This window comes from Durotheca rogersii, assembly GCF_024521655.1.
Source record: "Durotheca rogersii strain YMJ 92031201 chromosome Unknown GGS23scaffold_9, whole genome shotgun sequence".
Lineage (NCBI taxonomy): Eukaryota > Fungi > Ascomycota > Sordariomycetes > Xylariales > Xylariaceae > Durotheca > Durotheca rogersii.
Window position 1 is genome coordinate 188,409 of NW_026251240.1, and position 24,244 is coordinate 212,652.

Here is a 24,244-nt window from a genome sequence, read left to right on the forward strand (position 1 = left end):
CAAGGCAGCGGTATTCCCTCCTCGTCTATCGCGCGATAGGTCATGTTAAATTTTCACGAGCGCAGCCGTCTCGCTCCCGAGCCCGCATGCCTAGCTGCCTCTGCGGTCCACATGCGCTCATGCGTGCATCCTACCGTTTTCATCTTCGTGGATGCCTTTTCCCTAGTACCTGCTACGCCACCTTAGCATCTCTCTCGCTTTCCGCGGGGCTAGCTTGTCAAATACATAGACGGTGGCCCTCTTAAGTTGTCCACGCTTCTCACCTACTAGTGAATGCGGGAAGACGGCTGCCGCTCCTACTTTTTGTTCAACTATTATTAATATCATGCGGAGGGTAGATGCCAGTCGCTCCGAGCATCTAGCCTAACGCTGTACTCGCTATCCACACCGCAGAAACAGGCTCGTGAGACCCAGATATTCGAGCTCCCTTCTTCTTGGTCTTTGGCTTGTCGTCCCCTTGCGTTGATCCCTGGTGCATTTCAAATCTGACCTGGAAGTGCCTGGGAAAATAGGCAGACGCTCGCTTCGATAGCCGCTCACGATGGAGTCCTTTATCTCCCGCGGCGGCTTTCAGCTGCCTTTCCAACGCCGGCTCAGCAGGCTCTACAATGATACCAAGAAGTCTTCCGACTTTGTCAAGGAGTCTGCCCCGAGCCCCGACGACCCGGAGATCAAGGCGTTGCATCGCAAGTTGCGAATCCAAAAGGATCGATTAGTCGGCTGGGGTTTGGAGTGGTCCGACCCAAACCAGGTTGCGGAGATTGACGAGGCTCTATCGAGAGCGGGCTTGAGCGATCTCGTGGGTAGTATAATGGCTACTATCAAAGACATTCTCGCCGAGGCCGAGCCGCTGTGGCTCGCTTCTCGACAGGCTGTCGGGAGTGGGAAGGCTTCGGAAAAGTCATCTGTTGACAGAAAGGCGCCCTTGATTGTCTGGGACAAAGGGAGGTTTGAGGATCTGGTCAGGGATCTTACCGCGTCAATTGACACGCTCTGCGACCTCTCCCGGACACGGTCATCTGCAGCGATGACCTCGAGAGCCGCATTGACGAGATCTTCTAAGTCGACTGCCTCGGCCGAGGATCTGCGGCGTTACAGCTCGACAAGAATACAAACACCTCAGCAGATTGACCTTGGGACCTTGACAAGCCTGAGGTCTATGAAGACAATGCCTATATCGGAAACCGAGGTGGCCCAGGACAGACCCCAAGAGATCTTCTTCATGGGAAAGCAAGCATACGTCGAGTTAACCCATCGACAGGGGCCGCAGCCCTGGTCGCCATTGCTGGTCGAGTTCGCACCTTTCGACCCGATATACTCGGCGACAGGAATCATGCCAGACATGTCTCGCTTCGAGAAGCTGAGTGCTGGCCTTCAGACGGCCTCACAGAGATCCCCCGGCTCTTGGATTGGGCTCCCCCTTCTTCTGGGCTACCACGAGGACATGAGGCAATCAAGGCTGGCCCTGATCTACCAGTTCCCTTCTGGATTCAACCCCGTGATCTTCGAGAACCTCACCCAGAACCCCCTCGAAAGCCTCTGCACCTTGAAGGAGCTCCTCGTCCGGCCCGACTTCGAACCGACTCTAGAAGCTAAGTTTCGACTCGCTCACAACCTAGTGAACACCGTCTTTGATATGCACGCACGAGGCATAACCCACGGTAATCTTTGCGCTTCCGCAATCTCCTTTTGCAACACTATCGGCAACGACCCCGGTATGCCTGTCGGCGAGGTAGATGTCAGAAGGCCGCTTGTGTCGTTCTTCGACATTTTCCCGGAAAGCTCTCCTACTTCTGGCGGGGACTCGCCGACTTTTCTGCTACATCGGCACCCGCTCGACCCCCGCACCACCAGCCAATCACCCATTACCTCGAGCGACGATACTAGGACACTCGATCTCTATTCGTTAGCAATGATGCTCGTCTGTATAGGCTTATGGACACAGCTCGAGAACCTCGTTCCGAGCCAGGCTTCCCCAAGCATATCAGAATCCGTCCTCCAGCAATTGGCGATTCGATGTGGCACGCCGTATATGAGAGCAGTCCAAGCATGCTGGAATGCTGTAGACCAAGAGCTGGCACACCCTGGTTCCACCGAAGAGATCTTAAGCCAGGTTCAGATCAGGACCAGTCGTTACTTGGAGGCATGCTGTATTTTAGACGGTATAAGCGGCCTAGACGAACGACTGGGCGATGACCAAGATAGATTTTCCCCGGGGGGTGAGGGAAGATTCGGGACTTTGGTGGAACCTTTGGCTGGCTCATCGATAAGCATGTCGACTACACATCGACCCAGCACGCCGTCGGCCGCGACAAACGAGTTAGTACCGGTTAGATCTAGCCACGAGTCAATCGTACAAGGTAAAGTGGCTCCTTTCTATACCTCAAATGTTTTGGTACTGATGAAGCAGTGTCCGGGGTGGTGGCGGAAGCATCGTCTACGCGTGGGGGGGGTTCTCGGCCGAAAATGCGACTCTATCCCCAAGTATCGCTGTCTACCGAAGTGGTTGAGCAGTGGAACAACACCCTGATGCCGCAGATCAATATGGCCTTGCGGCACTTCTATCGAAAGAACCCGGAATCTGTCGAGATCTCGCTTGAGTCGATCGGCGAGTCACCTCAGAAGACTACACCCACTGTACTGGTTGTTTGCACCTCTGTTAGCACTGTTCGGGCCATATTAAAGAAGAAGCTTGGCGTTTTCTTTGATGGTACGACGGGGTTTTCCCTCAAGGTTTGTCGTGGGTCCGTCTTGCGTTCCCGGAAGGAGTCAGTAAGGAGTATGGCCAAGGGCCAGCATTCCGACCCCACCGAAGATCACGATGACGAGAGCGAGAGCGATCACGCAGCCGCCAATCCCGGCTTCCAGGAGCGACCGCAGAATGGGGCTAGCATTGGCGCTTGGATAGGTGACCAACACCTCCCGCCCGTGAGTTTCGGGGGTTTAATAATTGTCGATGACAAACCATACGGAATGACCGTTCATCACATGCTGGACAACCCGGAAAAGGTCTACCAAGCCTCCCATCCAAACCCGGCCGAGGAGACTAGGGGGATCAACGTGCCACATCGAAGTAGTGCCGCGGCGGGGCACATTTCCCACCTACACGAAGCGGAATCTTTTACTGAAGACAGTGGCGAAGAATTCGCTTGCGAATTTTCGGACACTGAGTCGGAACCCTCCCTAACGGATATTACCAGCGATGAAGAAGGAAGTGACGAGGAAGAAGAATTTACAGAGCCAGGGGATATCCCCGGTATAGAACCGGGCTGCGGAGACGGTATGTAGGGTTTCCCTCCCAAGTACGCACCCTACCCCGAGCAGTTTGAATTAGGGTCCCGACGTGTTGTGACTGGCCGTAGCTGTTGTTACCTCAGTCACGAATAACGTCTCTTCCGCTTCATAGACCCGGAGCTAAACAGATTTTATGTAGGATACGTAGTTACTCAGCCCGCGCTTGATGATGTGCCCGACGGCTTTTACCCCTCGGAAGAAACGATGGATGAAGTAAGTCGATGTCCAGTCCAACCCGTCCATCCTTAACTGTACCCACAACCCATCCCTCCCAAGGCCACATATTCCTTTCGCGAGACTAGAGGAAGTTAACTTTCAGTTAGGACCACCTCGACACCTACAGGTTAGGGGAAGTTTACGCCTCGTCTGGGATACGCAGGCGCTGCGAAGACGGTCTTGTACACGAGATTGACTGGGCCTTGTTCCAGTTTCAAGATAGGAGACTTCCCGCGGATAACGCCATTCCCCGTGCTACAACCGGGGGTGTTCACTCCATAGTCTCGCTGGGGGATATCCAACCTACAGAGGTCGTTCCGGCGAGATACCTGCCAGGCCTGGAGGTTCAGTGCATGGCACGAACTAGCGGATTACAGGTTTGTGCTCCAATACCAGTTTGAAACACCGGCCTCCGATCCTACTACGCACGGCATTGGTTCGTGATGCTGATTTTCTACTAACTAGACTGGTCGGATTCTACCTGTCCTGACATCAGTCAAGATATATGGTCGAACATCGCCGAGCCACACGTATCAGGTCAGCGCCAAATGCCCAACCCTTTCCCAGTGGGTGCCTTTTTCAGGCAGTGGTGAGCCACCTAAGGTGTATGCTCGCTCTCGAAGTTCCCTGGGGGTGCCCGGAGACTCTGGGGCGTGGGTCATCGATCGGCCCTATGGCCGTCTTTGCGGACACGTTCTAGCCTGGAGTGAACGTAAGCAGGTCGCGTATATTTGCCCCATGGAGGTGCTACTCCTCGACATCGCAGAGACTCTAGACGCCAGAGATGTACGACTACCAGGTGGCAACACTATAGTTGGTGCCGCTAGACAGGAGGAAGACGAGGTGGTAGAAATATCCGACCTCGATGATTGGAGCGAACAAGGCAATGTCATCGAGGAGGTGGAGGAGGAGACCCCTCAATTGCAATCCAATCAAGATGACGGCACTGGTGCCCAATCAAGCACGGCAAGTTTGGGGGGATGCAAGAGGCGTTCATCCCTGAAACAGAACCCACGGCTAGACCATGACGGGAAGACCCTATCCACCGACATGGACAAAATGCACCTGTAGCGTCATTGCATAAGATAGGAGTTTGGATGAGATACCCCTTTAACAACATTGATTGGAATACGAGTGCACTTGTTTATGGCTGCTTTTGCGGTCAATTATTCCCTGGTTAACGCTGCTCGATCTCGTTCTCGTCCTCGGAAGACTCTCTTGTCTCGCTCATCGAGGAGTTTTCATATACTTGGTGTTGGTCTTAGAAATGGATGCTGGGTATATCCGCACGGCAGAAATTCCGCGTGTCGTGACACTAACCCTCCCGCCTCCTTCTATCTTCCCCTTAGGTCGGGGGGCCAGCCTTGGCTACGGACGCATCGGATCATTAGATTGACATCTGACACAATAGCCAACGCGACCTACAAGCCGAGACGATCACAATTCACTCGAGGGGTATCTACCTATATAGCCTAGGACCACGCAAATAAACCGTCCCCGGGGCTCTACAGACTAGTAGAATGTCTCGGACAAATTTCCCCAGTCGCAACGACATATAACAATGCGTTGGGACGACAAACAAAACGAGACTAAGCGCTAGTCGAGACATTGTCGTCTGAATGTCTCAAACGGCCAACACAGAGCCTAGAACAGCCATCAGGCCAACCGTGAATACGACTCCGCGGCCCTCAGAACCACCAGGCTTTGTTGTGGTACCACCGCTAGGTACATCGGTCGGCGAAGATCCGCTCGGAGAGGCAGAAGATCCCACAGGGCCATCGCCGAGCATAGCAGTCAACTCTGCGTCGCTGGAGAAAGAGCCTTGAGTGTTGCTGCCATTTCTGCAATCGCTCGGCGCTGTGGCAATTCCCTCGACGAAATTGAGAGCGGAGCACTGGGGCGATCGGACGTACAATTAGCAACCGAACTAGACCCATCCTCCTACAGACGCCTTTTCCATAGAGAAAAGAAAATGCAACATACTTGATATAGGAAACCGTCTGTAGCGTGTGAAACAATGCTGAGGATGACCTTCTGGCCGATAAACGAGTGGGGGACGCTGATTTGAGGGATACAGAAGGCCCCGGCACCCTGCTGGTCGACAATACCCCATATCTGGGTCCAATTGCCGCTCGCAGTGGCATCAGTCGTGACGCGGTAAAGCCATGTGGATTGGGAATGGGTGAGGGTGGTGGCGATGGCATCACCATCAACATGGAAGTCATTGGCCGGGAGAGTGTTAAGATCGGGAGAGTGTCCGCCGCAGGGGGCCGAGTCCTCCTCCTCAGCGTTGAACGGCCCGATTATAGGCGGGTGCTGTACGGTAAAGTGGGCGTGAAGGCTTCTTGCCAGGAGCAGGGCGGACGCGGCCAAAGAGAGTAGGGAGGGCATGTTGCCGTATTGGTTCTGCCTGGTTCTCGATTTGGCCACTATCAGATCAGTTACGACTAGACTGGTCTTGAGGAGAAACGCTACGGTGTCTGTCAGGAGAGAATGACGAACGAGTGCTCGACGGGAGGAGGACGACTTGGGAGCGAGACTTGGGAGCGAGACAGGAGAAAGCCTGGAAGAGAGCGAAGGGGCGGTGTAATGCCAGGTGCAGCATTGCCTAGGAATTAGGGGGAGGGAGGACGGTGATCGGGAAACGCACCTCTGGACGTTAGAGACGGATGATCCACGGGAGGACGGGATGCTGAACCAAAGGAGCGGGATTCATCACAGGGAGATTTGGGGAAGAGAGACGTTATAAAGTCGGTCTCTAGATTATAATTGCTCGGGGACGTGGAGCTACGGCGGGCTGAAGAGAGGGGGAGGGGTTTGCGACTGGTTTATACGACTCTATCCCAGTCTCCAAGGTCTTCCCTGCTCTCCGTTCCCCAACTTATGTGCCTTGCAGGCCCCGCCTGACCCTCCTCGCCGGAGCACCTGTCTAAGATAAAGGAGGTGACATCCCACATGCCTGGAGACGCAAGCAGGCGCGTCTGGTAGAGGCCGGGGAGCATTCAAAGGCGCACACAGGAATGGGGAGAGCTTGGGTTGCCTCTGGCAGCGTCCCTTAGATGGCTGGCCGACGAGTACAACGGGCTCTCAGGGGCGGTACGGCCTGCATCGGGGCACGGCCTGCCTGTATAGTGTAGGCACGCATTGTGGGAGAGCCCTCAGCTCTATACACATACCCACCTACACACCCGTATCGACACTGCTCGGCGATGTCCCCTCGCTGGCCGTGATATGGGGGCCTGCTTAAACGTGCTCGTACAGGGACAGGCCCCAGACGGGATGGAACTAGGGAATCCTCCCTGCAAAACGCAGGGCCGGGCCACACTGCCCCGCCCTGGTAGCTTCGGCTTTCTGTTGGTTGAGTGGCGGGCGTTTTCCATTGAGGCTATTTGAGCAAATTGAAGCGGGATTTGGATGCAGACCTAAGACAGGTAGCGTCTTGCCCGCCCTACCTACGTGTACACCGTCCTGACGAACGTGACTTTGTCTCCGAGGTACCGGCCTAGCCCGGGCAAGTACCTCTTCGCTAGGGATCACCAGAGGTAAACACCCACCTTAGGTACTCAAAGCAGTGCCCGGCCGGCTAGACCCTACCTAGGTACCTACCCACCTACCTCCTATATGGAGCGGAGGAGAGTACCTACCTGATGGCGAGGGACAGAGCTGCCCGTAACCTGCCTCTACCCGTACCTATTTTGGGTACCTAGGTACCTAAGGTAGGTATGTACCTAGGTGGGTAGATGCGCCATGCAGGTACATCGGTTAGATACCTTAGGTACTCCTAAAGAACTCGTGATTTATTGAGAGCAGCAAGTACCTAAGGTAGAGAGAGTGGGGTACCTAGGTTAGGTTAGGTACCTCTACTCGCCTAGGAGGTAGGTGTAGGTACCTGGTAGCTATATGTAAGGTCGTGACGTCCGCAGAGGAAGAGGTCGTGAAAGGGTGCGCCTAAGCACTTCCCATTCCCATATATACCATAAAGGACCGCCACCAAATCTAGACTTCCCCTAGGTCTGCCCTGCTTTGCCTCGATCGGTGAAAGAAGTCTTTATCCCTTCATCCCCGCTGCTTCGAGACAATGAAAATGGCCTGCCACCTACCTACCTTCTACCCGCCCGACTTACATCCCCATCCCGCCCAACCCTGCTTCCTCTGATCTCAGATTCTACTACATTGAAGGGCCCCCTGCCTCAAGTGCCTACCTCTTCTTATCTAGAGCATCGCTCGTCGACATTGCCCGTGTCGGTGAACTCGACGGCCAAGGTTTCCTGTACAGCCCCTTCAGCATAAGTTCTCTCACCAGTGCCCGCCAAGTTTGCGATGTCCATATTTCCCTCGAACCGCCTTACCGAAGCTCCTGTCCCATCTCCCACTCGCTAAGGCCTCGCGGGCCACTGCTATCGCGGCCCTCGAATTCATGCGGGCTCGTCTTTCTAAGCGCTAGATTCGAGGAGGAAGTCGGCAAAGATGGATATGGACGGCATGGGCGGTATGGGCGGTATGGGGGAGATGTCCATGAGCCCCAAAGGAGTCTCGGCAACAAATATGAGCCTCGCCCGAGGTTTCTGGTATTTCGTTGTCGCTGCTGTCGCCCTGCTTCTTATCGTCCGCCTGGTGAATCTCGTCCAGACTTGGTCTCGGTAAATCTAGTCTGTACACCCACGTACTGATCACTCCCTGCTGACTTTCCCCCTGTGCCTAGGCTACGAAGGATTCGGACCAGCTCGGTCCAGTTTCCCACCAAGCCCACAAGATGGTTCGCGCAGCTTTGGGCGACATCGACTGCCGTGTGTCGGGAGGTGAGCTACCCCCAGCTTTACATCCCGATCCGAGGCTTGTCCTGGATGACACCCCCGCCCATGGGACGTATTCTGGTTCTCCTCGTGTACTGGGCCGTCATTGTTTACATGATGGTCAAAGATGCCATAGTGTCCGGCGCAGACCACTACGAACGCATCGGATATCGCAATGCCTGGGTCTCCGTCACACAGGTCCCGCTACTCTATTTGCTGGCCTCGAGAACTAACGTCATCGCATTCATCACTGGCACAAGCTACGAGAGGCTGAACTGGCTACACCGATGGGTAGCTCGCACCTTGTTCGTTACCGCTACCGTCCACGGCTTTCACTTCTACGCCTCCTGGCTTCTATGGGATGGGGTCGAGATCGAAATGGAGATGATGCCCATGGTTAAATACGGATTCGGGGCTTGGGGGATTCTATTATGGATGACCGTCACCTCCTTCAAGCCCTTCCGGTCCATGGCATACGAACTTTTTGTCATCCAGCACATTCTGGCCGCCGTCGCCTTCCTCTGCGTTATCTACACCCACGTTCCCAGGAACGCTAAATATAATGTTTGGTTTGCCATCGCCGCGCTCTGTTTCGACCGTGCTTGTCGTCTAGCTCTCCTGTTCTGGCAGAACGTCAAGTTGCGTTTGGGCGACTCGGGATGCAAGGGTGTGCAGCGAATCGGCCACCAGACGCAGCTGTCCGCGATGGGCGATTCTATGACAGTGTTGACGATTAAGGATGTCCACTTCAAATGGAAGACAGGCCAGCACCTATACCTGTGGCTGCCGCGAGTGGGGCCATTCGAAGTGCACCCGTACACGATCGCTTCCTCACACCAGATGCCGGACACCTGTATCTGCAATAGCATCCAACTAGTGGTGCGTTCCCATTCGGGGTTTTCAAAACGGCTCAACACGTTCGTGCGCAAGCAGGAGGAGTTGGGAAGGAGGCAGACACTGAGGGCATTTGTGCTGGGGCCCTACGGCAACCCGCCCCAGTGGACGGCTTTCGAGACGCTAGTACTCATCGCAGCATCGACCGGCGCTTCTTTTACCGTTCCTATACTAGAGAGTGTTCTAGACCCCCACTCGGCATCCTGCATTAAACGAGTCGATTTTCTGCTGGCAGCTCGACAGGGGGAAGAAATTGCGTTCTATCACGAGCGTTTGCACGAGGCTATTGGGAGAGCCAAGTCGGCAGGCATTGAATTGATCGTCCGCATCGCCGTTACCGGCAATGGACAGCTCGATACGATGACCGATATATCGGGCACCTCTTCCCGGGGGTCTGGAATAAGTCGTGAGAAGGCAGGGATCGAGGAAGAGATCAAGTCCTCGGAAAGCGTTGGCGGGATCGGCGGGGCCGTTCAACCCTTGATGAGCGCGTCACGCCAACCCCTCTCCCCCATCGGTTCCGACTCCCACATCCACCACTCGGCGGCGCGACCCGACATTGCGCGCTTTATCAGAATTGCCGTTGAGGCTACCGGGGGCGAAACGGGAGTGGCGGTATGCGGTGGGCAGTCGCTAGTTGCTGAAGTTAGAACCTGCGTCGCGAAGCTCAGCGACGAAAGAGCCGTACACAAAGGCACTGGCGCACAAGGGATTTATTTGCATGTGGAGGAATATTCTTTTTGATTTGGGGAGGTAAGGAGAAAAGAAAGCAGGCATCGCGGAGGGTCGCCGTCGAGAGGACATGGACCGCTGGTGCGAAGGAACCGGTTTAGTGGCAAGTTGTGGTGTCCATCTCGACGCATGGATTGCGGATATTGTGATGAGTTAACGAACGCTGGAGAGCGGGTTGCTAGGAATGCGATATTTCGCTAGCTACATTCTCTGAACCTTCCACCATATACGATAGCATCGAAGCCCAAGCAAGCTTATGTTGAAGTTCTAAACCCGACTCTGGTCATCGCGTGTGGTTTCGTCGGGTTGTAGGTACGTAAGGTAGGTTTAGTCACAGCGTGCCGGGATTCTAGATTCCTGGCACGGCGTCTGCGGGTTACCCACCTAGTATATTTTACACTCGCGTCGATACGTCACAGATTCTCGCTGCCATCGGACGGACTTCGCGCAGGCCTAGAGAGGTTCCAGCGGGAGGGGAGGGGGTCGCAGAGCAACTAAGTGTGCAGGACCGCCACATCGCCGGCCAGACCATCGTCCGTGTTATCACGAAACTACCTATTTGTGCTACTTGTCGATCAGACTATCTACCTTGTGCATACCATATTAACTGCAGCGTCTTGTCATATCATATTAAGTCCGTGTTGAATAAATATCACACAACACCACGCATAACACCATGGACGGCAAACCTGACACAAAGGCGCCTGACAAGTGTGCGGCGTTGCGGTGGTGGAGCCCATATAAATATCTGAAGGACCTACCTACTTGTGGGCGGTTCGATATATATATATATATATATATATACGCAGCTTAGGTAGTAGTTGGGTTGCCGTTGAATTGAATCCTTAACGCATCGAGCCTTACGCGGCTTATTCGATCCATCTGCTCGAGCTACGGTGGGCGCATGGATCCGCTGACATAGGTATGTACCTATACCTAACTTACCTACGGGCTGCCTGAGGGGTATCTCAACAAAGTCTCGTGGCATCCGGCGATGCTTCGTGCCGAGAGGGACATACAGCTATCCTCCTACTGTTTCTCGAAGCAGTCGAGACCGAGGACGAGTGGGTTAGCATCAGAGTAGGGCGAGAAGGAGGGGAGTTGAGCGTGTAGGTATGTTCAACAGCATGTCCGCACTCGTGCCCGCGGTGGTTTTCTGACAGGCATCGGCCAGGGGATGAGCTGATCCGCCGCTCGCCAAGATGCCGACGAAAATTCCCTGACTCTTTCGGCAGCCTCGCTGGAGTGTTGTTGCTTGATAAAAAGCAACTTCGCTCGAATCCTCGGGGATCCCGTCCATGCGAATCCCCGAACCACAGCTGTTGGTCGCCCGGTCACCAATGGAAACAGCTTATGGCCAACGAACCCATCTTCGTTACCGCTGGGGAAGACCGCAAATCGCTATCGCCTCGACTAAACTGGGGGGGAGGGGGGGGGCTGGGCCGTTCTGCACTACCTATATCTATGCGCGATTCGGCACGCCGTCTTGACGGATGACGGAAAAGAGGTCAACGACACCTCGGTTCCCGAGGTTGCGGCCGTAAAAGAAATCGTATGGAAAGCAGAAAAAGATGCGTCTGCTGCCGTATGCATGTACGGCTCGTCGGGTCCTGATTAGCGATGCGGTTCGCATCGACGCAGCAAGCAGCGAGCGAGTAAGGCGAACGAACGGCCCCAACAAGGAAGGTTGGCTAGGTTTTATCAAATGATGAATTAACCAGGTAACATTGACTATAGGCGTGGTTTGCGCCCGGCGTCGCTTGTGCCTGGTCTAATCTCCTCGACAGAATCGAGCCAAGAATGCCAAGCCAGGGCGAGATCCGGACGGCGTCTTCGAGGGGCATATAGTCAAGGAGAACACTAACACGAGGGGCGACACGTCGGGGCAAACTCGCAACCGGGCCCACGTCAATGGCCACGGACATGATGGGAGCTGGCGGCACGACAACCACTGCACGGGTTGCAAAGCACGGTCGAAGATAAATTTATTCCTCGGAGCTTGGATCGTGGGGGACTCCAGTGATACAGACCGTTGCGATGGGAGCGCATCACCAACGCATCACCCGCCGAGCAATCCGTGTCACGCTATGCCAAAGAACACGCCCTCCCTCCTTGTCATGCAGAGCCGACCTGTCTCCGATACGAAATCCATGTATGTAACCATGCGTAGCAGAGGGCCACAACATAGACTTCGGGTAAAGGAACCCACCGTCTCTACCTTACACTTTCGGGTGAGGAGGCTAAGAGATTCGGTCAGGTTAGGGTGCCGTCATCTGCAGCTCCTTGGGTGGTTCTCGGGCCCGAAAAGACGGCGTGGCGCGTCTAGATGTTGGGAGAGGAGGAGACCTCGACGAGCACGACTAGAGAGGAGGGAGGCAGAAAGCAGCCGCATGGGCCTTCCGCTGCTTATGCTGACAAGGACAATTCGCAGCACGGTCATCGACGACCAGATACGGATCGAGGTCATCCTTGGCCGATGAGAATCCGATAAATACGTAGGTAGGAGGCGGCGGGGGGGAAGGGGGGGGAGTCTGGAATGCCGTGGGGATTTCTCCTGGTGGCGTATTTTCTCCGGGGTTCGAGGCGCGGGAATCCTATGTACCTACTAGGGTAGGTATGCACATACGTGGTACATGCGGGCATGTCCGACAGCCTACTCATACTGACGGACTGGATTCGCACCAGTGCAGCGGCCGCCCTTTCTCGAACCAGAGAGTTCGGCCAATGACGAGACGGCCGACTGAGATGTATCATACCGCGCCGCTCGACACGAGACCCCGGGCCATGCGAGGCTCGTGTACTTACGTAGTAGAAGGTTTCCAACTGCAGATGAAGTGCAAGTCGGGCGGTCGAGCGCGAGCAAGGATCTGCTGCAATCCTTCATCGCTTAGGACGCCCTGGGCGTAGGTAGGTACCTAGGCAGGTATTATGCTGGTAGATATATGAGGAGGTAGTTAGGTTAGGTAGGTGTATGCAACGCAAAAATAGATCCTCTGTAAAGCGGTACCTACCTTGGTATGTATCTGGCTGGCTGCCTGGCTTCGTGCGCTGGAAGCGTGTGGCGACGTCCCTCCGCCCAATCCGAGCTTAGGTCCGGCAGGCATGTGTGTAGGTATACCTCGTGTAAGCGAAGTGAAGAACGGAGAGAATGCGTCATACCTACCTAGACCTATGTGTAGAAGTACCTAAGGTATGCGCGTAGGCGTCTGTCTGACGGTTTCTATGACGGATAGAAAGTACTGAGGCCAGGAAGAGGTAGGTGGGTGGGTGGGTACCTCCAGGCCAGTTACGGCAAAGACAGACGCCTGGTACCTAGGCACCTACCTACCTAGGTACTCATAGACACCTTACCTGCCCGGGTGTCCGCCCCGTGTAATCGACAGCATCTGGCATCTTGACGGCCTTTTTCGCTTAGCGACTTATTACTGCAATATCTAGATACCAAGGAAGTTAAGGAGGGCGGGAATATAGGTATGTGCACACCAGCTTACCTCATGCTATGTGAGCCGGCCGGTGGGGGGGGTTCCTGGTTAAGCTCAGGTACCCACCTCAAGTCACCACCACCAAGCCTTACGCTCCGCGATATGTACCGTACCACCTACCACTGCCTTAGAGGTACCTAGGTACCTACCTAGGTAGGAAGGTGTTACACAGCAAGCTTCTCCGAGTTCGCCCCTCGTCTAGTTCCCCTTCTGAGTTATGTAACCCACGCCCCGTTCCGCGCTGGTCTCGCTCTCTCGTCCCGACCCGAGAGTCTGGTAAGAGATATCCATATCCATATCGAGCGTACTTCGAAATTGCATCACGGCACGGCGGCACCTTATTTCTACGTAGGCCCCGACGGCGCGACGACCTCTGCACAGATACCTGCCCAGTATCCGGCCGCCGCCGCAGCCGCCTCGTTCGCCTTCTCCACCGGCCGGACTCGACACCGGATAAGCTGTAGATCTGCCTACCCACTTGTCGACAGTGCTACCTTAGTCCTAGGGAGCCGGGCGGGGGGAGGTTCCGATCCTTACCAGGCTTTGCGGCAACGACGAATCATAGACCTCATCCGCCGATTCCTGCAGCAGCGATAAGCGCGATAGATGATGGCCATGCGACTCCGTCGAACTCAAGGGTTCCCGCATGGTGATGTCGGCCACGGCAGCATTTAGTCGTGCCGCCACATGCCTCCGTTCGCACAGCATGGGTGCCGTCGTTCGTTCGTTGATGCCGCGGTTACGACAAACCCCCAACACAGCGCCGGGCCCCCATGTGGTCAGAGGAGTCGCGCACCCTCGCCGACAAATAAGCACCGTCTTACACCCGTCCGTCCCGCAACCACATACCTGCCCACAGCACGCTTAGCCGCTCCCTGCGTCTACCTACCTCCAATGCACATGTGTGTATCTACGTATCCGCGTACGGACCCATCCCTGCTGATTTCATGCACAGACGGACTTACCTATATCTTGCCACTAACTTGTCAGCCTTTCCACCCCGGCGAGGTCAACACTGGCGATCCTTGCCGTGGCTTCAGGCGACGTCGGCGTCGTTGGTCTAGGCACTGTTCGTCCGCTGCCGTCCGGAGCTTAGCGCATCTCCGGACTTACTTCTTCTCAGGACGGGGCGCCACCAAAGTAGTTGCCAGTTGCCAGTTGCCCCGAAAGTCCACACGTAGTGGTAGTCTGCAAATGAGATCATGTACCATACCGATGTAGGGTGACATCGGGGGGCGTGAAGCTCTCGAGTGCGTGTGTACACCGACAAGTGGGAGTCAAACTTTCCACCGTGCTTGGTATGCTCCTATCCACCTCTCGCTTCTTCGTGGTTGCATTGGCACAGCTTTGGCACAACTCAGGCCGGAAGCTAACGACGAGTCAGATCTCAACATTCTCGGCCGCCTTTCCCTCCCTCCCACGAATGCACCTCTAAACTCTATACCTCTCGACTTAAGGTGCTTTAGAAGAAAATCCTCCCCGAATGAGCAGAGCCCAATTTTTCTCGGCTTACCATTGACGGGCGCGGTCTTCAGCTTGCTTGCACCTGTAGGTCGAGCTGAGCTCGCGTAGAAGTCTAAGAATCATGCCAGCTACGAAGGGGGGGTAGATGTCCTTTCTAACTACTGTCCTCTCATCCCTCGGCGGCCAGGCCAAGAGATGAGTCCCATCTATTGACTGCATCTAGCGCCCCCGGGGGGGAAAGGGGGGAGGGGGGGGAGGTGTCCATCGGACCTTATGCCACCAAACCTGCCCAGATCAAGTTATTATAGGCCATGCCTCCGGCAATCTCATTGAGAATGGCGGTGCCGGTCAGCCCATGTGTGAATTGGAGTTATGGTCCCACCCTGGTAAAGATGGGCTTGAGTAGCATCGAGTGGTGGCTGACCCTCTAAAGTTGATCGGTGAACCCCCTTCTTTATAAGGCCATTACCTGGGTGAGGAGCAGGTAAAGCCTACTCCCCTTAGCCTCGAGGCCTGCTATTCTTCCTCTCTGTTCAATTATCCTCCTTTACTCTGGTTAACGCTGAACACGGAGGCAATGGCTTCCAGATTATGGCTAGTAGCTTTTCTCCCGTTGATATATATAATTATCAGGGTGCATCACAGATACAAGCTACCACCCGGCTCTCGACCACTGCCGGGTCCGAAGTGTTAGTTCTCTGTCCCTCCCCCTTTCCCTCCTCCCTTCCCCTCCCTACGCTGTGGACATTTCGTTTCCAAGAGAGTATAGAGGCGGTGTCCCTGACTGACTCCAGCTTACCCTCTGGTTGGTCGTGTGCACGATGTCCCGGCGGAGGCGACGTGGCTGAAGTTTTACGAATGGAGCAAGGAGTATGGCCCAATTTACCAGACGGAGATGTTTGGCACGGTCCATGTCTGGATATCGTCAGAACGCATCGCGCAAGATTTGCTTTCGCGACGAGCAGCCAACTACTCGGACCGGCCCCAGATTCCTAACCTCCCGGACAATCGGACAAGCGGTCACTATCTCGCACTCATGGGCCGTAACGGTGGGTGAGCACGGTATGGTAAAACACATGTCCACGCTCGCTGATGCATCGTCTAGAGATATGGAAACACCAAAGGAAGCTGTGCCAGCAGCTCATGAGCCTCTCGGCAAACGCCCTGTTACATGGTTATCCATCGAAGGAGAGGGATCGTTTCCTCTATCTACTCTCTCGGGACGCGTCTCAGTATCGAGAATACGTCGAGCAATTCACATCGCGCACGGTGTCTCGCCTTTCATGGGGTACCCCCCATCCTGCCCAGCTTCTAAGAGTTACCACTCTCGGCCTACTCGAGACCATCTCTCCGTCCGGCGCTCTCCCTAACGTTATATCCTGGCTCATGCACATCCCTACTTTCCTAAGCCCGTGGAAGCAGAAGGAAAATGCACGGCACAGGCTCGAAGCTGGCCTTTTTAGGAGTAGTGTGAGGTCCGTACACGATCGTATCGACGAGGGAGATGCAGAGCCTAGCTTTGTGCGCTCGTTTATCAGCACACTAAGCAGGCCGGAAAACGGAGGCAAATGGGGCACCGTGGAAGACGCTACCAATGTCGTCGGCCAGATGGCCATTGCGGGGGCGTTAACCATCGGGAGCCCGATTCAGAGCTTTATTCTCGCCATGCTACACTACCCTGACTGGCAGAAGAAGCTGCAGCACGAAGTAGACACTGTCTGCGAGGGGAGATGCCCCGAATGGAAGGACCGCGAGAAGCTGCCGCTACTCCGTGCTGCTGTCAAGGAGGTCGTCCGGTGGCGTCCACCAGTTCCGACAGGTAAGAGTTTGTCGAGTGAAACGGAATGGAGCCGTAAATCAGGGGGCCTTGTGTGCCCAGCGCTCCTAGAACGTACGGATGCTGACCATATTGACAAGGGATCCCACACGCCACAGAGAAAGACGATGTGTATAACGGTTACTTCATCCCGGGGGGTGCGACCATCCACGCGCTAGAGTGGTAAGTCGGGAAACTCCGAATGTCAGCCTCAAAATTGTTATATATCACAGAGGAGCTAACCAGACCGCAGGGCTATTACTCGAAATGAGACCACCTACCCGGATGCCGAGACATTCAATCCAGACCGCTGGGTGAATCCGAAATATCCCACGTACAAAGAGCCCCTAAGTATATATCCAAATCTTAACGGCTTTAGCCAATTCGGCTTCGGCCGTCGCACGTGCCAAGGTGTACCAATCGTGGAACAGGACTTGTTCCTCTCCATGGGCGGCATAGTATGGGCCTTCAACCTCCGAAAGAAACGCCGCCCGGACGGCAGCGAGGTGCCAGTGCATTGGAACGACTACACACCATTGCTCATCGCTAAACCGGCACCATTCGAATTCGATGTTGTGGTGCGTGACGACGAGAAGGCGACAGCTTTACAACGGATGTGGGAGACGGGAAAGGGAGACGACGACGAGGAAGAAGAACAAAACCAAGTGCTAGAGCAGGCCAACAAGGACGACATTGTGGCGTCCCGTGAGGAAGACGTCGCCAGCGACCGCGGCAGCGACACTAGCGCCGCCCCGGGATCTCTAGCGGAGTCAACCGCTTCGGCTGGCACGGTATCGGACGGCGAAATTGGGATTGAGAGACGGCGCATTTACGTAGACTAGGAACTAGAAAGAGACAGCGGAGCCTGGCAAGGCAGGGCGCACAGACGGCGTAGGGTGGGGGTACGCATACACACTTAGTATATATGGTGGCGGACTGAATCTTCCCTCGCTAAATGGGCTGTTGAGATCTCCGAGATAGGGGATCACGCTACCTGAGAACGATATAGCATGGAGGCGAGAGCCTTTTCCGTCATCGGCGATCTGTATATCAGTTAACATTCGTTTACATAACCCCACTTTTTCCTCAACCCCCTTTTCATTCTTGGGAGATAAGATGTGTCGCAAGATCAAGATAGAGGGCGTTGATAGTTATCAAACGCTGCACGACGACGTTCGGCTTTCTGGGGATCCGTCACGAGGCCCTATTCCCCAGAGTCCATCAGAAAATCGAGTTATTTTAATAGTGAGTACCTGTGTGGCTCGTTGTATACATATTTCATACGCGTACAAGTATGATAACGAAAGGGGAAACCCCGAAAGTAGCCGGTAACGTCCTGCTTCACTCTCGTGCTATCGGTGGCCTAGGGAGCCGATTGTGGTGATACAGACGAAAGAAATATTATTACAACGGATATCGAAAGGAGAATACCGAAATAAAACCCCCCCAAAACCCCCCGCTAGAAATTTTATCGTCGCCAATTTTTAGAAAGATCACTTTTGTCTCCTGTTTTCCCCCGTTGTGCTCGGATGGGAACCTGCCCATCTCGAAAATTGCCTGCGGCATTTGAACCGCTATAACGATCCGACGCCTAGCTACATTCCGCTGGTGAAAAAAACAGAGCTCTTAATATCTTTTGAGGTCGCAACTGATCGGTGTGGTGGTGATTATACGGGCAAGGCTTTTGCGAGTGGGCCTATGCCGCGCATTTCCCCGCTCCATCCCGTTTGCCGAATGCGTCCGTCGAGACTTTGATCACCTCCCGATCCAGTAAGTCGGAAGCAGGCCCTGGCCCGCGATGGCCTCCGCGATCTGCGCGTCCGTCATCCGCTCCTGGCCGTTGATCGCGTACCAAGGCGAGTCCGGGATGAGATAGTACGCTTGGCCGACTGGGGCATCGGGACGGGACGCCACGATGATTCCGGGCTCGTCGGCTCTCATACGCGCCAGTTGGGTCCACAGGGCGGTCCGCTGCGCGGCGTCGAGCCCCCGCGACAGGTAGAAGACGGGGGTGTAAGAACGATCAGACCGGGCGGTGAACTTGGCGCGGAACGCCGGGGTGCCGTCGTGCGGCTGCAGCTGCTTCCCCCCCAGCGTGAAGAATCCGGCGCAGTCGCTGCACGGCTCGCCGCGGCGGAGCAGGATCGCGTCGACGATGGGGTACGCGCCCGGCGAGTCAAAGGTCTGGAAGTACGAGAGCAGCATGTTCTCCTCGGCGTGCGGGTGCTGGACGCCCTCGACAGCGCCGGCCGCCGCGGTCCAGATGTCGGCCTCGCCGTCCGCAAAGAGAAGCGAGGCCGACAAGTCGACCCGGTCGTTCGCGCGCAGGCCGCGGCGCGCGAATTGGTACAGGGCGCCCACGAGCCCCAGCTGCGCGTAGGTAAGGCGCAGAGCCTGCCCGTTGTCGCCCTTGGCCCGGAAGCTGGGGAGCTCGACGTAGATGAACTGAGGCATCGCGTTAGACCGTCGGCAGCTCCCGGATGATGGGGGTTGGGGTGTATAACAACAGTCTCTGGTCAGGAGGGGATGAGAGAGGTTTCGGGGCGGGCAGCTCGATGAGAGGAAACCGATGCTCTCGATACTTATAAAAGATGTCTATCGAATACGGAGGCTCGTCTCATGGAACCCTCTCCTAGAATGGCGGGCACGGAGTTTCGCTGTCTGTCTCGAGCACGGGGTGGTTCCTAGCTCCAGACACTCGTGGGCATATCGACAAGTCCACGGCGGACATATATCCCCACGAGATAGGCAACTTGCTGCATCATACCGAGATCAATTGCCCTGTTTGGAGCGTTAGTTCCATAGAAAACTTTCCTCTGAGGCAAGCCCGGCCAACGTACACCGGGGGTAGGTTCGTTCGCTGACCAGGTGACATGCATAAGACCTCGTGTGGAACTGATGGGATCGGCCCGGTGCGGTGCACGGCAACGACGTCGAGGACGTCGCGAGCAGAGAGGTCCAGAAAAGACTAGGCGACAAGCGGAAATAGGCTATAGGTACCCGGGGAGTCTGGGTCGGGAATCCAAAGCCTCCCCAGGATGGGCGTCTAAGACTATACGGGGTCTTAGACGCGCCGCGGCAGCGTTACGAATTACTCGCATAGCCGACCTTCTTTTTTTTTTAGTCGACTTCCCAGGTTACCCGTGGCGGCCAGCCCTCTTCGCGTGTAAGCTTGTTCAGGGTGACGCGCACTCCCACACAGAACATCGCGTAGTCCGTGTGCGTGTGCGCGCGCGTGTATGCGTGGCTCGGCTCCAACCTGTGACGCGCCTACTGGGCAAGTCTTGGCGAGGAACGAACTGCCACGCCATGCTGGCTGTGTTGTGCTGCTGCAAAGTCAGATGTAGGGCTGACCCGACAGTCTGGAACCGCAAACGTTTGGGGGCGGTTTTTTTCCTTCTATTATTCCGGACCCTCTCATCTGTTAGTAGCGTGCACGATGAAAAGGATCTGGGTTGTTGGCTGTCGTTTCTGGCGGCTGCAGCGCGACAGGTCTGCCGCGTAGGCGTCGTGGGATAGGAGGGGCCCGAGATGCTCTTCGCCCCCCCACGCGTTTCCTCCGGGGTCGCTTTGCCGCTCCGGGAATCGACTCGGTGCCATCGCATGTTAGCCGGCTTGGATACTGCCTCTGCGTAGCCCTTGATCGTAGGAAGCGCGAGGAAGAGAAAGGCGTGAGAGCGGCCCCGAACACGACACGGGTGGGGGCGACTAGAGGTGGATACGCGGTAGCATCAGTGTGTAGGTATATACGAAACCCGCCACGGCGCGGCCTGACTTGGGAGGCCACTTTCTAACGCTCTAGTCGCCCGCTATTGCATGGGCAACATGGCATTACCACCGGTCCGAAATCCTACCCATTGGCCACGAAGTTCCCGTCCAAACGCGATGCTATCTAAAATCTTGGCTTTCTCTGGTCAAACACTCGGGCACGTAAGCGCCAAATGGGGGGAGGGGGGGGGGGGGGTGGTTGAACATCTCGTGTCTATAATTGGACCGATCACCCTCGATGAATTGTTTATCCAGCCCCCCCCCCCCCCCCGGACCTGCCATTACCTACTTACCTACTTCGTAGGCGTTATCCGGTGGTGAGTAACCGATCTAGAGCCCAGGTGAAGGAGACGACGGGGTCCGTTCGTAAACGTCCACCGACGGCCACGGGTCCGTTCCGGATCGTGTTCCCAGATTAGCACTAGAGGAACCGGGGGAGCAGGCCTATTTCCCGTAAAGCTTACATGGGAGTCTGGACCCCGGTACGCCTCAACGGGACAACGCCATTTGCGCAGACGGGTAATGAACCCTTTCTTGGGCCTCCACCGGCACCAGCGTCAAAGCCACGTTAAACGCCATCCTCAAGCCGGGCATGTCCAGCTGACAACCCACTTCTCTGTGGATAGAGGCGTGAAGAAAAAAAAAAAGGGGGTGGGAGTGGAGGGGTGAGGCCTCACGCGTCTTTGTCATCATTTTAATTCGGAACGCTTGTCGGCCAGTCGATGCCAAATCGTTCGTAGGGCTCCAATCCGTTCTTCGTATTCATTCGCTAGCCTCGGCCCCTGTCCCCCGTCTCAGCCTCAACCTCAGATCATCGTCTGTCGGATTCAGTATGGTCCCGCCAAGTGGTTAGAGGGTCCTCGTCTGCCCCCCCCGCCGTTGGACGATCCTCGAGATCGATCTGCATTCGTTTGCTATTGGCTCCTTTGGTCGGCTTTTAGCTGCGGCGAGCTTCTCCTGCGTCTGTACATCCATGCCTACTACTCCATGCCACTCCCCCCTCTCTAAATCCCCACGTAAATCTACCATAGACGCACCTCTCCCCTTGGTAGGCGACACCATACTCATACTAGGCTGCGTAATTAGTCCTGCCGGTGTGGTATGAGACGTCGTCTTTATGTGTCCGTTTACTCCTTCTGGGCCTTCGTCTCCTTGGCCCCATGCCATCAATATCGACTCGACGCTTAAATCATTTGTGCATGTGTGGTCCTACGTCGCATGGCACAGCGAAAGTCGATGGAAAAGCGAGAGTGCACTGCTGGTAAAGGGGATCGATATGCCACACTTTTTAATGTATATATAAGTATATATAGACCTGTGGACGTCGTACGCTCACTTTACCAGATTGCCGTCGCACTTCCGTACTCATTCAACCTGCAGGTAACGACGCCCTTCGACATCGTGCGAGTGCTTGAAGCCCCTGACAAGACGTTCGAGCGTTACGTGTGGCAGCCATATAATTTTTCTCCTTTTTTTCTTCTTCTTACATGCTCTGTCACTTTGCGATACATACGAGTGGGAACTGGCCGCGGGTGCTCCAGATGGGTAATATTCTGAGACAGTCCATTTTGCTGGACGCGAATGCACAAAGCTGCAACAATTTCCGTTATCATAGTCCGGCCGCTTCTCAGTTGAATGATACCGTCGGTCGAATTCAAATCGGGAATCAATCAGTTTCTTCGTCCGGGAACGCCTATGACCCACCCGCCGACTCATGTTTCTCCCCTCCCGTGAATCCTGCTAGCGTGCTCGAAAGGCTCGGGAAGCAGGGGAAGGGGAGGACAACGGTCAGTCGTCGTCGCTGGCTATGTTACGCGTGTAGCAATTCTAGCGCCTATCCTCTCGCGGATTTGGTAATACGCTACTAATATTACGACATTCGTCACAGCCGTCCATAGCGGACTGGGCATCACGAGTCCCCCTGGACCGCAAATCGCTTTCCAGACGCACCGACGGAGTGATGATCTAGATTGGATAGTTCCGTTCCTCCCCCACACCAACTAGGTCAACCTCTAGATATACCCGGACCAGATGGAATCGCCTCGCTGTCCACACCTCGTTGTGGTGTTTTTAAAATAACCCTGTATAGGACCGCCACCCTCAAAGGTTATTTTCATTTCTTCTGGTGGGATCTCTCTCGCGCAACCCATTCGTCCCATTCGTCCCAGTTGTCACGTCCGGAGTACTAATACTGCGGTTGTTTCGTGTCTGTGTCCCCGGAGAAGTTATAGCAGCTACGGTGGAAGATGCCGTCTTTCCTGCTCTCCCAAGGTCTGTGCTGGGTTAAATTTTCCATTCATCTTGATGTTACCTCCTTCTCCGCCGAATACTCAACACTATATTGCACTGTCTTGTGGATTCGGAGTGCCAAGTCGTCTTGCAGCATATGTTCCTCGGAACTAGTACCACCCTTGCGAATATTCGGCCAACTTATGCTATTCCGTATAGCCCTAACCTCTTTATTGTCGACACAGTCGGCATGCCCCCTTCTCCCTCCATCGAACCTTGGAAAGGCTCTCTCATCGTCTTCCATGTGCGTTGACTGCGCCAAAGCAGTGCAGCCATGGGTTACCTGCTTTCTGGCCCCCTCGTATGACTGCTCATGTGAGCCGGAACGATAGGTGGGCATCAATTTCGGGAACATCTTAACAATCAGAGGTCGGATCTGCGGAAGGCAGGCGCATACGATTGCTACGTTCATTTCGATGACCGTCCACATGGTCGAGGCTACGTCGTAGGTCTGGTCTGGTGTGGTAGCTTGGATATCAATCGTCGTGACCCTAAGGCACGAGGTGATGACAACACTAAGGAATAACGTCAGTGAGATTACGAAAGCAACAGACGTTGGTGACCTGGGAGAGGAACCGGAGCCGTACAAGACGCCCAGAGCGAATACCATTATCAAAGCTACTTTTTGAACGTTGGGGATTCGCAACACGTAGACTAGAGGTATCGGGAGGATGAGGATAAGAACGTCGGTCGTGATAGAGAAGCCAGCATTGGCGTACCAGAAATGGCCGTTATCTATGCAGGACCCCTCGATCGACTTGTCGAACGCCTTGGTGATCGGCGTACACTGGAATATTGTTGCCGTTACCGATGCGATGCAGTACATAATAACGCACGTAAGTACGAAACGGCACATCCACCTAAACCACAATACGCCGCTAAATATCCTGAGGTACAGTAGTAGGATGGATGCTTTCGTTAAGTTGATGCACGCTTTGTAGGTGACCTGGCATAGGTAGAAATACTATGACTTGTGAGACCTTGTTGGCAACTTGAGTCTATACACGAGAGGACACTGAGGAGCCGGGGGGGGGGGGGCATCCACATGTCCGTGAACGTACTTTGAACGCCTCAAATCTGTCCGATGTGGACAGACTTATAACGTGTCTGCCATAACCGTAACGACATGCGGCGAGCATTATCCCGTCCGATGCCAGTGCAAAGGCCTAGTATCCGTAATATTAGTATCCGTCTTCAAAATCACGTACGGTTCGTTATCTCTTATCCCTACCCAGCCATCTTCAATCACTCACAAGTGACACAAGGATAGTATAGTCATCTATACCAAGCCTTCCCCCGTTAACTACCCGCGACCAGATTCGAGTTCCGACGACCAAGGGACAGATGACCAGGAAGACGCCCACGGGGATGTAGATTAGCATGGCATTAGTCTCTGTCAACGCCGTGCTGTCCGTACGCCAATCCGCCGCCAGATGGGTTGCCATGGCAGTGAGATACAGTAGATGTAGCAATAGGTTGCTTATTAGAGTGAATCT

General features: G+C 55.0%; 7 protein-coding genes across 7 annotated transcripts; 4 read left to right on the forward strand and 3 right to left on the reverse strand.

Moving 5' to 3' along the window:
- Positions 1–290: 290 nt before the first annotated feature.
- On the forward strand, positions 291–4,906 carry GGS23DRAFT_526594 (uncharacterized protein). Its single transcript, XM_051514689.1, has 5 exons — positions 291–2,360; positions 2,411–3,280; positions 3,434–3,507; positions 3,618–3,887; positions 3,976–4,906. Exons 1-5 carry the CDS (start codon positions 542–544, stop codon positions 4,579–4,581), a joined length of 3,639 nt encoding a protein of 1,212 aa, XP_051372011.1. The 5' UTR covers positions 291–541; the 3' UTR covers positions 4,582–4,906.
- GGS23DRAFT_526547 (uncharacterized protein) lies at positions 4,858–6,218 on the reverse strand. The gene is made up of 3 exons (XM_051514688.1): positions 6,161–6,218; positions 5,494–5,962; positions 4,858–5,404 (listed from the first exon to the last, which is right to left on the reverse strand). Exons 2-3 carry the CDS (start codon positions 5,899–5,901, stop codon positions 5,135–5,137), a joined length of 678 nt encoding a protein of 225 aa, XP_051372012.1. The 5' UTR covers positions 5,902–5,962; positions 6,161–6,218; the 3' UTR covers positions 4,858–5,134.
- Positions 6,219–7,749: 1,531 nt separating this feature from the next.
- GGS23DRAFT_526643 (ferric reductase like transmembrane component-domain-containing protein) lies at positions 7,750–10,245 on the forward strand. The gene is made up of 2 exons (XM_051514690.1): positions 7,750–8,150; positions 8,213–10,245. The coding sequence occupies exons 1-2, from the start codon at positions 7,978–7,980 to the stop codon at positions 9,939–9,941; spliced, it is 1,902 nt and encodes a 633-aa protein (XP_051372013.1). The 5' UTR covers positions 7,750–7,977; the 3' UTR covers positions 9,942–10,245.
- A 5,207-nt stretch (positions 10,246–15,452) lies between these two features.
- GGS23DRAFT_604919 (cytochrome P450) lies at positions 15,453–17,533 on the forward strand (the record flags this gene model as incomplete). Its single annotated transcript, XM_051519681.1, has 5 exons — positions 15,453–15,564; positions 15,670–15,924; positions 15,981–16,694; positions 16,793–16,874; positions 16,945–17,533. The coding sequence occupies 5 exons, from the start codon at positions 15,453–15,455 to the stop codon at positions 17,531–17,533; spliced, it is 1,752 nt and encodes a 583-aa protein (XP_051372014.1).
- Positions 17,534–18,022: 489 nt separating this feature from the next.
- Positions 18,023–19,367, reverse strand: GGS23DRAFT_526942 (uncharacterized protein). The gene has a single exon (XM_051514692.1). It carries the CDS (start codon positions 19,143–19,145, stop codon positions 18,447–18,449), a length of 699 nt encoding a protein of 232 aa, XP_051372015.1. The 5' UTR covers positions 19,146–19,367; the 3' UTR covers positions 18,023–18,446.
- On the forward strand, positions 19,368–20,359 carry GGS23DRAFT_526746 (uncharacterized protein). Its single transcript, XM_051514691.1, has one exon. It carries the CDS (start codon positions 19,590–19,592, stop codon positions 20,208–20,210), a length of 621 nt encoding a protein of 206 aa, XP_051372016.1. The 5' UTR covers positions 19,368–19,589; the 3' UTR covers positions 20,211–20,359.
- A 2,396-nt stretch (positions 20,360–22,755) lies between these two features.
- Positions 22,756–24,193, reverse strand: GGS23DRAFT_604921 (uncharacterized protein; the record flags this gene model as incomplete). Its single annotated transcript, XM_051519682.1, has 5 exons — positions 22,756–23,001; positions 23,032–23,263; positions 23,336–23,712; positions 23,810–23,914; positions 24,002–24,193. The coding sequence occupies 5 exons, from the start codon at positions 24,191–24,193 to the stop codon at positions 22,756–22,758; spliced, it is 1,152 nt and encodes a 383-aa protein (XP_051372017.1).
- Between the last annotated feature and the right edge of the window lie 51 nt (positions 24,194–24,244).